The 12,605-nt window shown below is 48.5% G+C and overlaps 1 protein-coding gene across 1 annotated transcript in view; it reads right to left on the bottom strand.

Annotated features, from left to right (window-relative positions):
- Nucleotides 1-12,605, bottom strand: part of mst1rb (macrophage stimulating 1 receptor b) — a 156,021-nt gene that overhangs the window by 47,923 nt on the left and 95,493 nt on the right. The window contains exon 7 of the mRNA XM_038812334.1: nucleotides 2,805-2,943. Within this exon, the coding sequence (XP_038668262.1) occupies nucleotides 2,805-2,943 (139 nt within the window). The remainder of the gene's footprint in view (nucleotides 1-2,804; nucleotides 2,944-12,605) is intronic.

The raw sequence follows: 12,605 nt of genomic DNA on the forward strand, positions 1-12,605 counted from the left end.
TGGCAGACAAGATTGAGTATGGCTATAGCGCACTCCTCCTCATTATCAAATTGACTCCTGATACTCGTCTTACACCAGAGAATAAAAGTTGAGGACAGGTATTGGAAAGTGAGCCAATACACCTGAAGATTCTGTCTTTTATCGTGTGAGAATATAGCAGCCATTAGGTAAACCAAAGTTCCACTTTTGTCTATTTGCAGGAAACTGCATTATCTCAGTCACCCATCTACACAAACCTACAGCAATGAATTCTTCCGCTGGGCTACGGAGGATGGATGGGGGGCAGTGACGATTTGTGAAGGGACAGTTTGAGGGAGCAACTATTTCTCTTATTGTTAAGGCCTGAACCCTGGATTATCCTCTCCAAACCTCCTTGCCTCTTCAATTCTCTCCCCTCCTTTAAGACTCTTTAAAACCTTTGTCTTTGACCAAGAGTTTGGTCATTATCCTAATGTCTCCTTCTTTGTTTCAGTGCCACTTTTCTGCTGCGCTCCTGTGAAGCACCTTGGAATGTTTTGCTGGGCTGACGGAACTATATCGATGAAGTAGTTGCTGTGATTGGTATTAATATATTCCAAAGTTGTAGGGTTACCAACTCTCCAGGATTGACCCTGGCCTTCCAGAAATTGAAGATCAGTCTCCACGTCACTGCTATATGCAATCCAGCAGAAAATCAGGAGCTCATTAAAACATTTTCTCTCAACATTTCCCTTCACCAAATGGCAACAATAACGCTGTTTGATCGACAGTCAAGCATCATCCAATTGGGTAATGAGTCTTTTTGCTGTCCAATTGGAAGGCAATGTGTAACAAGAATGGGATGTGCTTGCTGATGAACGACTGGAGTATGGGGGCAAGTCACGTGATGGAGCCTCCAGGAATACATTTAATCACAGTCGGCGACCCTACCAACTTGGATTGCTTTTTGCATTGGTCAATGCAGACGGTTATTACTGGGACTCTCTTCCTGGTGAGGGGTTTGTCACTCAGAGCCAGGTCCATAGGACGATAACTGAAAGCACAGGCAGTGGGGGTGCCTTACCGGAGGGTGTGCTCGAGCCCAGACTACTGCCTGGGGACCACCAGCAGGCAGCTCCGCTACTCTGCCAAGGCCCCAGAGGGACTGTGAAATTCCAGAAATTCTTTCACAAGCCACTTGGATGTGGTTTTCGTTACTTGGATGAGTGCTGCTGACATGCCTCCGACATCCTGGCTCCAACAGCCGGGATCACTTAATCCAAACTCGGCTGAAACCATTTCTAACACAGCAGGCAACAAGTGGCTGGGAAAGGAGGTCAGTGAGCTTTGGGCAGTATTATTTGATGGCTTTATAATGAAGAATACGTTCATGACACTTACCAGCAACGTAACACATAACTGCAAAAGGCAGGACGAGAAAAAGGAAAAACTCAAAACCCCATAATGGAAATTAAACTGTTGCTGGTTTACCTGCTGGGTCGTTGCAGCATTTGCTGTTTCTTTGACATTTCATACGCCAATGGCTAAAACACAGAGGGCGGGATTCTCCCCTACCCGGCGGGGCGGGCTGTACCGGTCCGAGGAGTGGCGTGAACCACTCCGGCGTTGGGTCACCCGGAAGGTGCGAAATCCTCCGCACCTTCTGGGGCTAGGCTGGCTCCAGCGGGGTTGGCGCCGTGCTAGCCGGCGCCGAAGGGCCTCCGCCGGCCAGCGTGAGTTGGCGCTTGCGTGGGAGCGCCAACGTGTGCTGACGTCATCCCAGCGCTTGCGCACCGGCCATGGCGGAGGTTGACAGCACCCGACGGGTGGTCGGAGAATCCCGCCCATGATTAGAAGATTTCTTTAAAACTTTGAAGTGTAGGAGTGTGACTTGCACGTTAAATCTAACGGCATTTTTGTCCCCAGAGTTGGCAAAGATTGTGGAAGAGTTAGAGATGAAAGTTACAATAAGATTGGGTCACAAACTTATTTAAGTAAATGGAGGTGTGCAGAGCTTTGCCCCAAAATGGCTGCTGAGTGAGGTTGGCTGAGAGTCAGAGGTAGGAGCTACTTATATCTTGCTCTGGCCCAGTTTATTTTCCTTGACTAGATATACTGCGGTGGTTGGCAGGGGGCGGGGGCAGGGGCAGGGGGCGGGGGCGGGGGGGGTGCCCTCTTCACTCAGAGGGTGGTGAACCTGTGGAATTCTCTGCCACAGAAGGCACAGAATATCAGAATCGCTACAGTGCAAAAGGAGGCCATTTGGTCCATCAAGTCGACACCGGCCCTCTCCCTATCTAGGCCCACTCCCCCCGCCCATCACCATATGCCCCTGTAACCTGCACATCATTGGGCACTAAGGGGAAACATATCATGGCCAATCCACCTAACCTGCACATCTTTGGACCATGGGAGGAAACCAAAGTCCTGGAGGAAGTGCCAGGGTGGCAGTGCCAAGGTGCCTGTGTTCAAGTGGGAGGGCTGGGGACCACACTGACCTGACCATGACCACCCAGGGGCCTCTGATGGCCTGGGAGATCCACCCCCTGGGTGCCATTCTGCCTGGTCCATGTTTGTGTGGACCAATAATGAATGGCACCTAGCTGGGGACTACTTAGGCACACGAGGCTTGGTCACGGCCATTGTGGGCAGGATCCTTGCTCGGTCTGTGTGGTCCTTACAAGGTGTACTGGCTATTTGGAAGCCCATGGGAGGCTCCTCCTAACATCTACCTGCGTGTGGTGCCCTGGTTCAGCGATCTAAAGAGAGCAGCTCAGTAACAAAATTTAGCGCTCGGAACCGACATGTGAAAAACAAAGCGAATCATAATACTGCGTGAATCTAACCACAAAGTCAAATCCTGCGAGGGAGGTGGATCCACTGATGGAGAATTCCCCTTCATGCTTCTCTTCTTGAATGGTGACCGTGACCGCTGTCAGTGTCTCAGGCTGAGGCTTTCCAGTTACTTCCAGTTTGCACACCAACCTGCCAGAAAACACAAGATTTGTTTTTCCATCTGAAAACAAAATCAGGCATGCATTTCAGGGACTGCAGCTGACACATTCGCCCTCTTTCAACATGTTTCAGAACGCCTGTCTCTGAACAAACACGATGCCGTCATATTTTTAGAATGATAAAATGGCAACCGCTCACAAAGGATTGTGCCAACATATTGTCGGTGTGGGTTCATTCATTGAGACGAGACACGTAGGAACGTGGCATAAAGCTCAAAGATACCAGAAGCTGAGCTCTTTCTCTGTTGAAAGCAAAAGCAGAACTAAAACTGGATGGCATGACACACTTCCTTTCCTGTGATGTCATGCTGCAAACCCATAAATGCATGTTTCAACACTGCCCACCCCCGCCCCCCAACTCTGTCAATGACTCAGGTGGTTCAAGCTGCGACTAGCCGAGCCACGCCAATCAGAGAGAATCCCAGTTCAAACCAATGGGCGGAATTTTGAGCCCGTGTTGGCCGTCAGCGTAAACGGCGACTTGGGCCCAATACCCCGCGAAAGTCAGAAAACAAGCTTCTCCTTCCTTGCCCCCCACAGGTGGCATAACGAGGATTCTACCCTTCTCATTTCAATATATTTTAATAAATTTAAATGCCATTACAGAGCTTCTCAGCCATATGACCCTCCCTTACTGAATATTCATTCGTCGCCGGCTTGGCATCGAGACAGGTTTACAACGGGTTTGTAAAAACAGGAATCCGTCAAGGGGAACGCCATCAGAGTCGCCAAGGTAAATGTAGCTCCTGGGTAGAGAGGGTCATGCCCGAGCAGTGCCCTCTGACCTTTAACAATGGTGGCCTAATCCCATTGGCGCTGGCATTGCCAGCTCTATCAGACCCCGCACCACCAGAGTAACAATGAAACCCCCCCCCGGCGCAAGATTTATTTGTTCACAATGCGCTAAACTCTGCAGAGAAAACTCGTCTGTGCAGCTGGAGAGCTAGCCGGCAGTTTTCTCGCCTCAGCCAGTACTCCGTGTGCTGAGGGGAAGATACCGCCCAGTGTCCAAGTTGTGTTGGCTGAATTGTTGGATGACAATTAGAAGAATTTAGGAAAATTGTATTATAAATATATTGGACAAGTTAAGGGTTAAATGTTAGAATATGTTTAACTGCAACAGTCATTTTTATTTTAAGAATTCTGTTCTGCAAGGCCTGGGTGGTTCAGCAACCAGCAGGTGACATTGACGAAGGAGTGTGTTTTTTAGTCTGGCCCTAATGCATTGTGGTTGTCTTGGGGAAGTCCCTGGAGAGTTAATGTGCTTTCAGTCCCTGGAGAGTAAGTTTGTTTTTTATCTTGGGGAGATGAGGTCATTGCTAGGTAGAGCCAAGGAAGGCAGAGACACGCGGAAGAAGGGCGGCACAGTGGTTAGCACTGCTGCCTCACAACGCCAGGGTCACGGGTTGAATTCCAGCCTTGGGTGAAGTTTGCACAGTCTCCATGCGTCTGTGTGGGTTTCCTGCGGGTGCTCTGGTTTTCCCCCACAGTCCGAAGATGTGCGGGTTAGGTGGATTGGCCAGGCTAAATTGCCCTTTAGTGTCCAGGGATGTGCAGGTTAGGTGGGGTTACCGTGTAGGGCAGAATAGTGGGTCTAGATAAGCTACTCTTTCAGAAGGTCAGTGCAGACTCAATGGGCCGCATGGCCTCCTTCTGTACTGCAGGGATTCTATGAGATTCGATGAGAGACGTTTTGAAAGCATTAGAGAGACAGAGCTTTTGGAGAAAGGCTTTTGGGATTGAATCTCTGACCTGGCAACTCTATTTTTTATTGAGACCACAAGTAAAATCTGGCTTCTTTCCCAGAAGGATGGTTGAAACAAAGGAATAATATTTTAAAAGCAGAGCAGAATTGCTTGAAGACAAGGAAGAGGCTGAAACAATCCAGTTGAAGCAGCTTTGTGAAGATATTCAGCCAGAGTCTGAAAGGATTCTAACAAGAGCCAGAATCTGTTCTGTACCGCAAGAATTACTCTATGCCCTGCTGATTTTCAAGTTGGATTGAGAGCTGTGTGTTTCTTTTATTGTTCTTTAAAGGGAAATTGTGTAGTAATGTTAAGGGGTAATTGAAAGCTGTTCCTTTTCGGGTGTGATTGGCCATGATAAAATTGCCTCTTAGTATCCAAAGCTGAGCAGGTTAGGTGGGAAAGGGTGGGGCAGTGGTACGGTACCAGATGGTCAATGCAGACTTGATGGGCCAAATGTCCTCCTTCTACACTGTAGGAATTCTATTCTATGGTTCCAAAATGCAAAAATGGATAATTGTTCCAGTATGAATCTCTAAAGTGCCAAAAATGGATCAGGATGCAGCTCTCTCATTCTCAAAGCAAATACAGCATGTTTCAGCAGAACTGCTCCATCAGAAATGTTGCAAAATCAAGTTAGCAATCCACAGTAAGCTCATGACCTCTTCTGGCCGTACACAGTATCATTGCCATTGACCTACATGTCTGCAACTGCACCTGGAGCGTAATTCATTGCTAGTTGCTCCGAGACATTTCCGAGTGACACGTGACTAAGCTACAATAATATTAGTCTTTTCCTTACGTTAGCACAGTGTGCTCTGTAATCTTTCAAAATTATTTTGCAATCATGATGTATTTGGCACTGATGCAATCCTAAACATAACGAAAGCTGAAACCCAGCACTTTGACAATCCGGTCCTGATAGATGGTGAGCAGTGGTTGTGCTGGACACAATTTCTGTAAAATCCAACAAAGGATCGTCACCTATTTTTAAACAGATTCCAACACAACATGAGTGTTGTCATAGGAACAATTAGTGCAACTGAATTGCAGATCAGTACATTGCACTGGCAGGTAGTATGGTAACGATTTACAGAAGAATTTTCCTCTTAAAAGTTTGTCTCCAACTTTAGGAATATTGTAAACAGGAAGAGGCCATTCTGCCCCTCGAGCAATTTGGTTAGATCCTGGCTCATCTGCCTTTCTAACTCCGTCCAACTGCCCTGAACACCTCCGCCTTACAGAAATCTACCAATCTCAGTTTGCCATTTTCAGCTGAACCCCAGGCTCAGTTGCTTTCTGGGGTGGAGAGTTACAGCTTGGGCACGCACCCAGTTAAGGAGTATTGAGTGTAGGGGGTGCAAAGTGTGCCACGTAGGGAGCATGCAAGGGCATCCAAGTAATGGTCATCTGTCTGACTTGTCATCCTGTATAAATTACCCAACTTCAACTTAAAAGGCTCCTTGTATCACAGTGAAATTGAGATGCGGAGGTGCCGACGTTGGATTGGGGTGAGCACAGTAAGAAGTCTTACAAACCAGGTTAAAGTCCAACAGGTTTGTTTCAAAGCTTTCCGAGTACTGCTCCTTCCTCAGGTGACATTTTTGCCCAATTCAGTAGCAGCAGGAATGTTCAAGTATGCTTTACTACAGGGCAATAAAGTACAGATACCACACCCACCTAAACACCTCACACCAAAACAATATATCCTAAAAATCCACTCCACTGTTCAAGCAACATAAAATAGCTTAAGGTCACGTTCATCGGGGCACACTTCATGTTAAAATTCTACGCCAGTTTACATGTCACATTTTGTGCCAAATCTGAATGTCCCTAATCTAGGATAAATAAAAGAAGGGATGAATTTATCTCACAAATCAGCATGATTTAAACCTGTTCGTGGTGGGCTAGGAATTAAGTATAATGTAGCTTTACAGCCATCCTGAATTGCAGTAGATACATTTTGGGCTTTTTTAAATATAAACTGAGAGTACCCAATTATTATTTGTTTCCCAATTAAGGGGTAATTTAGCGTGGCCAATCCACCTAACCTGCACATCTTTGGATTGTGGGGGTGAAACCCACACAGACACGGGGAGAATGTGCAAACCCCACACGGACAGTGACCCAGGGCTGGGGTTCGAACCCGGGTCCTCAGTGCCGCAGTCCCAGTGCTAACCACTGCGCCATATGCCACCCGCATTTTGGGCTTTTTAACTGTAGATCAACATGTTCCGTGTCCAAGATTGCTGGCGTATAAAAAGTGTTCGCTCACCACAACCTGGTATGTGTATTTACATGCCCAGTGTCTGACCAATTTGTAAGCTTATTTTAATTTGTTCATTTTCAAGGTCATTTTGACCGAGGTCATTTATTGTTTCAGGTGAGCCGCCTCCTTGAGGGATTGGGATCCATCTGCTGTTGGTCCACCCACCCGCTGGAGGAGAGGGAGTTCCATGATTTTGACCCAGTGAAGATGAAGGAACATTGATATATTCCCACATCAGCGGGCTGTTTGGTTTGAAGGGGAACTTGGAGAGAAGATCACAATCCCCTGCTCCATTATCATAGAATTTACAGTGCAGAAGGAGGCCATTCAGCCCATTGAGTCTGCACCTGGAAAGAGCACCCTACCCAAGCCCACACCTCCACCCTATTCCCATAACCCAGTAACCCCACCCAACACTAAGGGCAATTTTGGACACTAAAGGCAATTTAGCATGGCCAATTTAGCAGGGGCTGGTTTAGCTCACTCGGCTAAATCGCTGGCTTTGAAAGCAGACCAAGCAGGCCAGCAGCACGGTTCAATTCCCGTACCAGCCTCCCCGGACAGGCGCCGGAATGTGGCGACTAGGGGCTTTTCACAGTAACTTCATTGAAGCCTACTCGTGACAATAAGCGATTTTCATTTTCAATCCACCTAACCTGCACATCTTTGGACTGTGGGAGGAAACCGGAGCACCCGGAGGAAACCCACGCACACGAGGGGAGGATGTGCAGACTCCGCACAGACAGTGACCCAAGCCGGAATCAAACCTGGGACCCTGGAGCTGTGAAGCAATTGTGCTATCCACAATGCTAACGTGCTGCCATTGCAGCCCTATGCCTTCAAGGTCAGTTCTTCTCAGACCTTTTTGGTTGGAATCTTCTGGGCCTATTCATTGAATCCCTACAAGTGCAGAAGGAGGCCATTCAGCACCGACCCACCAAAAGAATACCCTAACCTGGGCCCACTCCCTCACCCTACCCCCGTAACCCCACCTAATCTTTGGATACTAAGGAGCAATTTAGTGTGGCCCATCCACCTAACCTGCACATCTTTGGACTGTGGGAGGAAACCGGAGCACCCAGAGGAAACCCAGACCGACACAGGGAGAACATGCAAACTCCACACAGGCAGTCACACCGAGGTCAGAATCGAACCCAGGTCCCTGGCTTGTAGGGAACAGGCAGGTCGAGGAATACTTTGCAATTTGACTGGGGGAACGGGAACAGCGGCATGGCTTCTAAACTCAATCATAGACAGAAACCAAACCCCTCAAAGTGCTTCACATTTGAATATAATATGTCTCTTTCCTCCCTCAGATAGAAGTCCCCAGGGCACATTTTAAATAATGTTTTTAATTTTTCCAATTGAGGGGCGCTTTAGCGTGGCCAATCTACCTACCCTGCACTTCTTTTGGGTTGTGGGGGTGAGACCCACACAGACACAGGGAGAATGTGCGAACTCCACACGGACAGTGATCCAGGGCCGGGATTGAACCCGGATCCTCGGCACCGTGGGGGCTTAAACTTAAACTGCTACAATACCGATGGCTTTGGGTTTTCACCAATTTAACTACTAACCCATGACTTGGAGTTGGGCACGTCTGAGATGTGAGGCTGCATATTAAATTGTAGGCAATCAAGTTAAATTGGATGGAGTCCTTCCAAGTAAGGGAAGAGGGTCTGCCTGAGTTAATGAATAAGTATGAAAACGTTTTTTCGCGACAAATTAGGGAAAATAAAGAGCATCTCGGTGAAGATCTATGTCGATCCAGAGGCAACCCCTCACTTTTATAGAGCAAGACCAGAGCCATACGCCTTGTGAGAAAGATTAATCATAGAACTGAAGCGATTGGAAGAACAGGGTATTATCCAATCAGTTCAAGTTGATGCGTGGGCAGCACCCATAGTGCCTGTGATAAAGCCTGACAAGACGGTCCAAATCTGTGGCGACTACAAAATTATAGATCATCAGGCTGCCAAGTTAGGTAAGTATCTTAGATTCCCAAGATTGGAAGACTGGCTGGAGACCTGTCTAATACAAAGCTAGATATGAGCCATGCATATCAGAAACTGGAGTTAGACAAGGCTTCGCAAGGTTACGTTATGAGAAGCACGCACAAAGGTTTGTTTCAGTATATGTGTATATACTTCGGTGTGTTATCAGCGTATTTTCCAGAGAACAATGGAAAGTCTATTGCAAGGTCTTCCACCCATCGCAGTCTACCCGGACAATGTTTTGATAACTGGATCGTCAAAAACTGAGCACATTGCTAACTTAGAGGAGGTGCTAAAAAAGTTTCAAAAGGCTGGAATAGGCCTCAGGGAGGAATAAAATGTACTTTTCAAGCCACTGAAGACCCTATCCTGAGTATTATGCAGATGCCCATGGAAGACAAGGTCAGAGCTGATACAAAACCCCGCTGAAGTTAGGTGCAAGGTGTTCCAAACCAATGCTGGTTTCATGTGGTGTATTTATTTGGGATATTAGTGAGAAACGTTTGCAGAAACAGTGAGAACTCAACCTTCTCTTTCATTAAATAACACCCTGCAATCCTAAACATGACTGAAACCCCTTTGTTTCCCAAACAACCATAGACCTAATAATCAAATCTAGCCAGTGACTACCAGCTTAAGTGACCAGGACTTGGGATTGGGAATTTATTTTGCGTGGCTTCAATCCCCTCGTACATGGATGGATTTGCCTTCTTCAACTGATTCAGTTGCTGCTGCAATTCCTCCCCTCCTTCTGTGTCCAACATAGAATTCCTGGCCAAATGCTGGACTTCCCGGATCATATCTTCCTTTTCCTTTATCCACTTGTCCAGCAACAGCCTGTGGCTGATTGGGTAGTTTCTTTACTTCAGCTTCAAACCCCCAGATTCTCTGAGAATTAGAGATTTTCTCTGCTTCAAGCTCTTGAACGTTTACCTTTCGCCCTTCACTGGTTTGTTGAAACTCATTATTCGTCTTAGCTGAAGTGATAATTTCCTGAACAACCCCAGTATTTTCTGTTTCAAGCTAAGTCAACTTTTCCGCCCAAACAGAAATGGTCCTTTGACTCGATTCGATTTCTTTTCCCAAAAATGGTTTTTTGGTCTGCAACCCACCCAGGTCAACTTCCATTTCAAGGTGATATTTTTCTTAGTTTTATCTGATTTACTTCGCTTTGGTTCATTTTGACGGTCATCTAATTTGGAACGCAAACTCTCAATTTCGCTGAGTAGTTATTTTCTCCATTTGGAAGGAGATGCAGAATTTGTTCGGACTCCTGTTTCAACCGTAACTGAGAACCAATAGGTTGAGCGACATTTCACTGGAACACAGGGCGGGATTCTCTGATCCTGAGGCTAAGTGTTGACGCCGTCGGAAACGCCGTCGCGTTTCTTGATGGCGTCAACACGGCCTCAGGATCAGCAATTCTGGTCCCTACAGTGGCCAGCACAGCCCTGGAGCGGCCCACGTCGCTCCAGCTGCTGATCCTGGCGTGAACTGGGCGCCGCGGAGTCTGCACATGCGCATTGGGGCCGGAGGCAACCCACGCATGTGCTGTGGCACTGGCGCCAATGCGCGCGTGTGCAGTGTCTCCCTTCTCCGCGCCGGCCCCGACGCAACATGGCGCAGGGCTACAGGGGCCGGTGCAGAAGAAAGGTGGTCCCCGGCCAGAGAGCTCGACCCGCCAATCGGTGGGCCCCGATTGCAGGCCAGGCCACATCGGAGTCCCCCCCCCCCCCCCGTGTGGGACTCCCCCTCCTCCCCCCCCCTTACAGGCCGCCTCCCAACCCTTCCATGCTGGGTTCCCGCGGGACTCTTGTTTTTTGCGACGGCCGCTCGGCGGAGGGAGGGGGGGGAGCTACGTAGAGCGGTCCCGACCGGAGCCGCGCCGACCACACGGGCGCCAATGGCGCCGATTCGCCGCACGTCCTGGCGTCGGGGCGGCATGGCGCGATTCGCGCCGGTCGTGGGGATTCTCCGGCCCGGCGTCAGGCTGAGGGAATCCCGCCCACTAACTTCCTCTTTAGCTAAGTGTATCTGTTCAACTGTGTTACTTTCATTCAATTCATCATCAACGTCCTTGCTGACATTCTCAACATCATCAAACTGCACAGTGTCGTATTCAGGACTATCCCCCTCTTGTGCCAGACTGCAAACTAGCTTACTGCTCCTTCAATTCTCTTTGTTCTTCACGTTTGTGTGCCTGTGACCTCGTCACTATATAGTCTGGGAACATTCTTTCAGCAAGGACTCGGTAGCTAGATTGTATACAGATTCATGTTCAGAGGTCGTGGTGATGCCCACGGTAGTTGATTCTGTATACAATCTACCGATTCCTTACAGAAAGAATGTTCTGGAATGTTCCCAGGTTGGGCAAGATCACAGGCACACAACCTTGAAGAACAATCCATTAGAACTGAAAGAACTCATGGAGAGCATCAACTCCATGCAGACAGGGAAGGCGCTGGAGCGGAGAGATTCCTGGCGGGGATCTACAAAATATTCGGGCAGCACTGGCCCCACACCTGTGGGAGATGTTCGTTGACTTGCTGTCAATGGGAACCCTGCCACCAACGTTGGCTCAGACCTCAATATCACTGATCCCAAAAAAAGACAAAGACCCGATGGACTGTGGGTCATACAGGCCCATCTCACTCCTTAACACTGATGCCAAGATCCGAGTGAGGTGGCCAGACAGCGGCGTACCAGAGGTAGTCACGGAAGATCAGACGGGATTTGTCAAGGGCAGACAATTAATCGGGAACATCAGGCGCCTGCTGAACATGACCATGATCCCACCCGGGGAGAGAACACCGGGGGTGATCATCTCCCTGGACAGAGACGAGGCCTTCGACAGGGTCAAATGGAGGTACCTCATAGAGGTACTGGAGGCGGTTTGAGTTTCGGCCAGGGTCCACCTTGTGGGTGAACCTTCTGTACAGCGTTCTCATGGTGAGCATATGGACAAACGCCACCAGCTCTGAATACTTCCAGCTGCACAGAGGCACGAGGCAGGGATGCCCTTTATCCACGGCATTGTTTGTCCTGGTAATTGAGCCACTAGCGATCGATCTCAGAGTGGCGAAGGGGTGGATAGATATCCAAAGAGGAAGCAGAGAGCATAGTGTCTCAATCGATGCAGATTACATGCTCCTCTACATCTTGAACCCCCCACCAGCATAATAATAATAATCTTTATTGTCACATGTAGGCTTACATTAACACTGCAATGAAGTTACTGTGAATAGTCCCTCGTCTCCGCATGAAATGAAATGAAAATCGCTTATTGTCACGAGTAGGCTTCAATGAAGTTACTGTGAAAAGCCCCTAGTCGCCACATTCCGGCGCCTGTCCGGGGAGGCTGGTACGGGAATCGAACCGTGCTGCTGGCCTGCTTGGTCTGCTTTAAAAGCCAACGATTTAGCCTTGTGAGCTAAACCAGCCCCATTCCATTGCCTGTTCAGGTACACGGAGGGAGATTTCAGAATGTCCAAATGACCTAACAGGCCCGTCTTTCAGGACTTGTGAGAGGAATCCAGAGCACCCGGAGGAAACCCACGCAGACACGGGGAGAGCGCGCAGACTCTGCACAGGCAGTGACCCAAACCGTGACTCGAACCATGGTCCC

The sequence above is a fragment of the Scyliorhinus canicula genome, chromosome 11, assembly GCF_902713615.1.
Source record: "Scyliorhinus canicula chromosome 11, sScyCan1.1, whole genome shotgun sequence".
Lineage (NCBI taxonomy): Eukaryota > Metazoa > Chordata > Chondrichthyes > Carcharhiniformes > Scyliorhinidae > Scyliorhinus > Scyliorhinus canicula.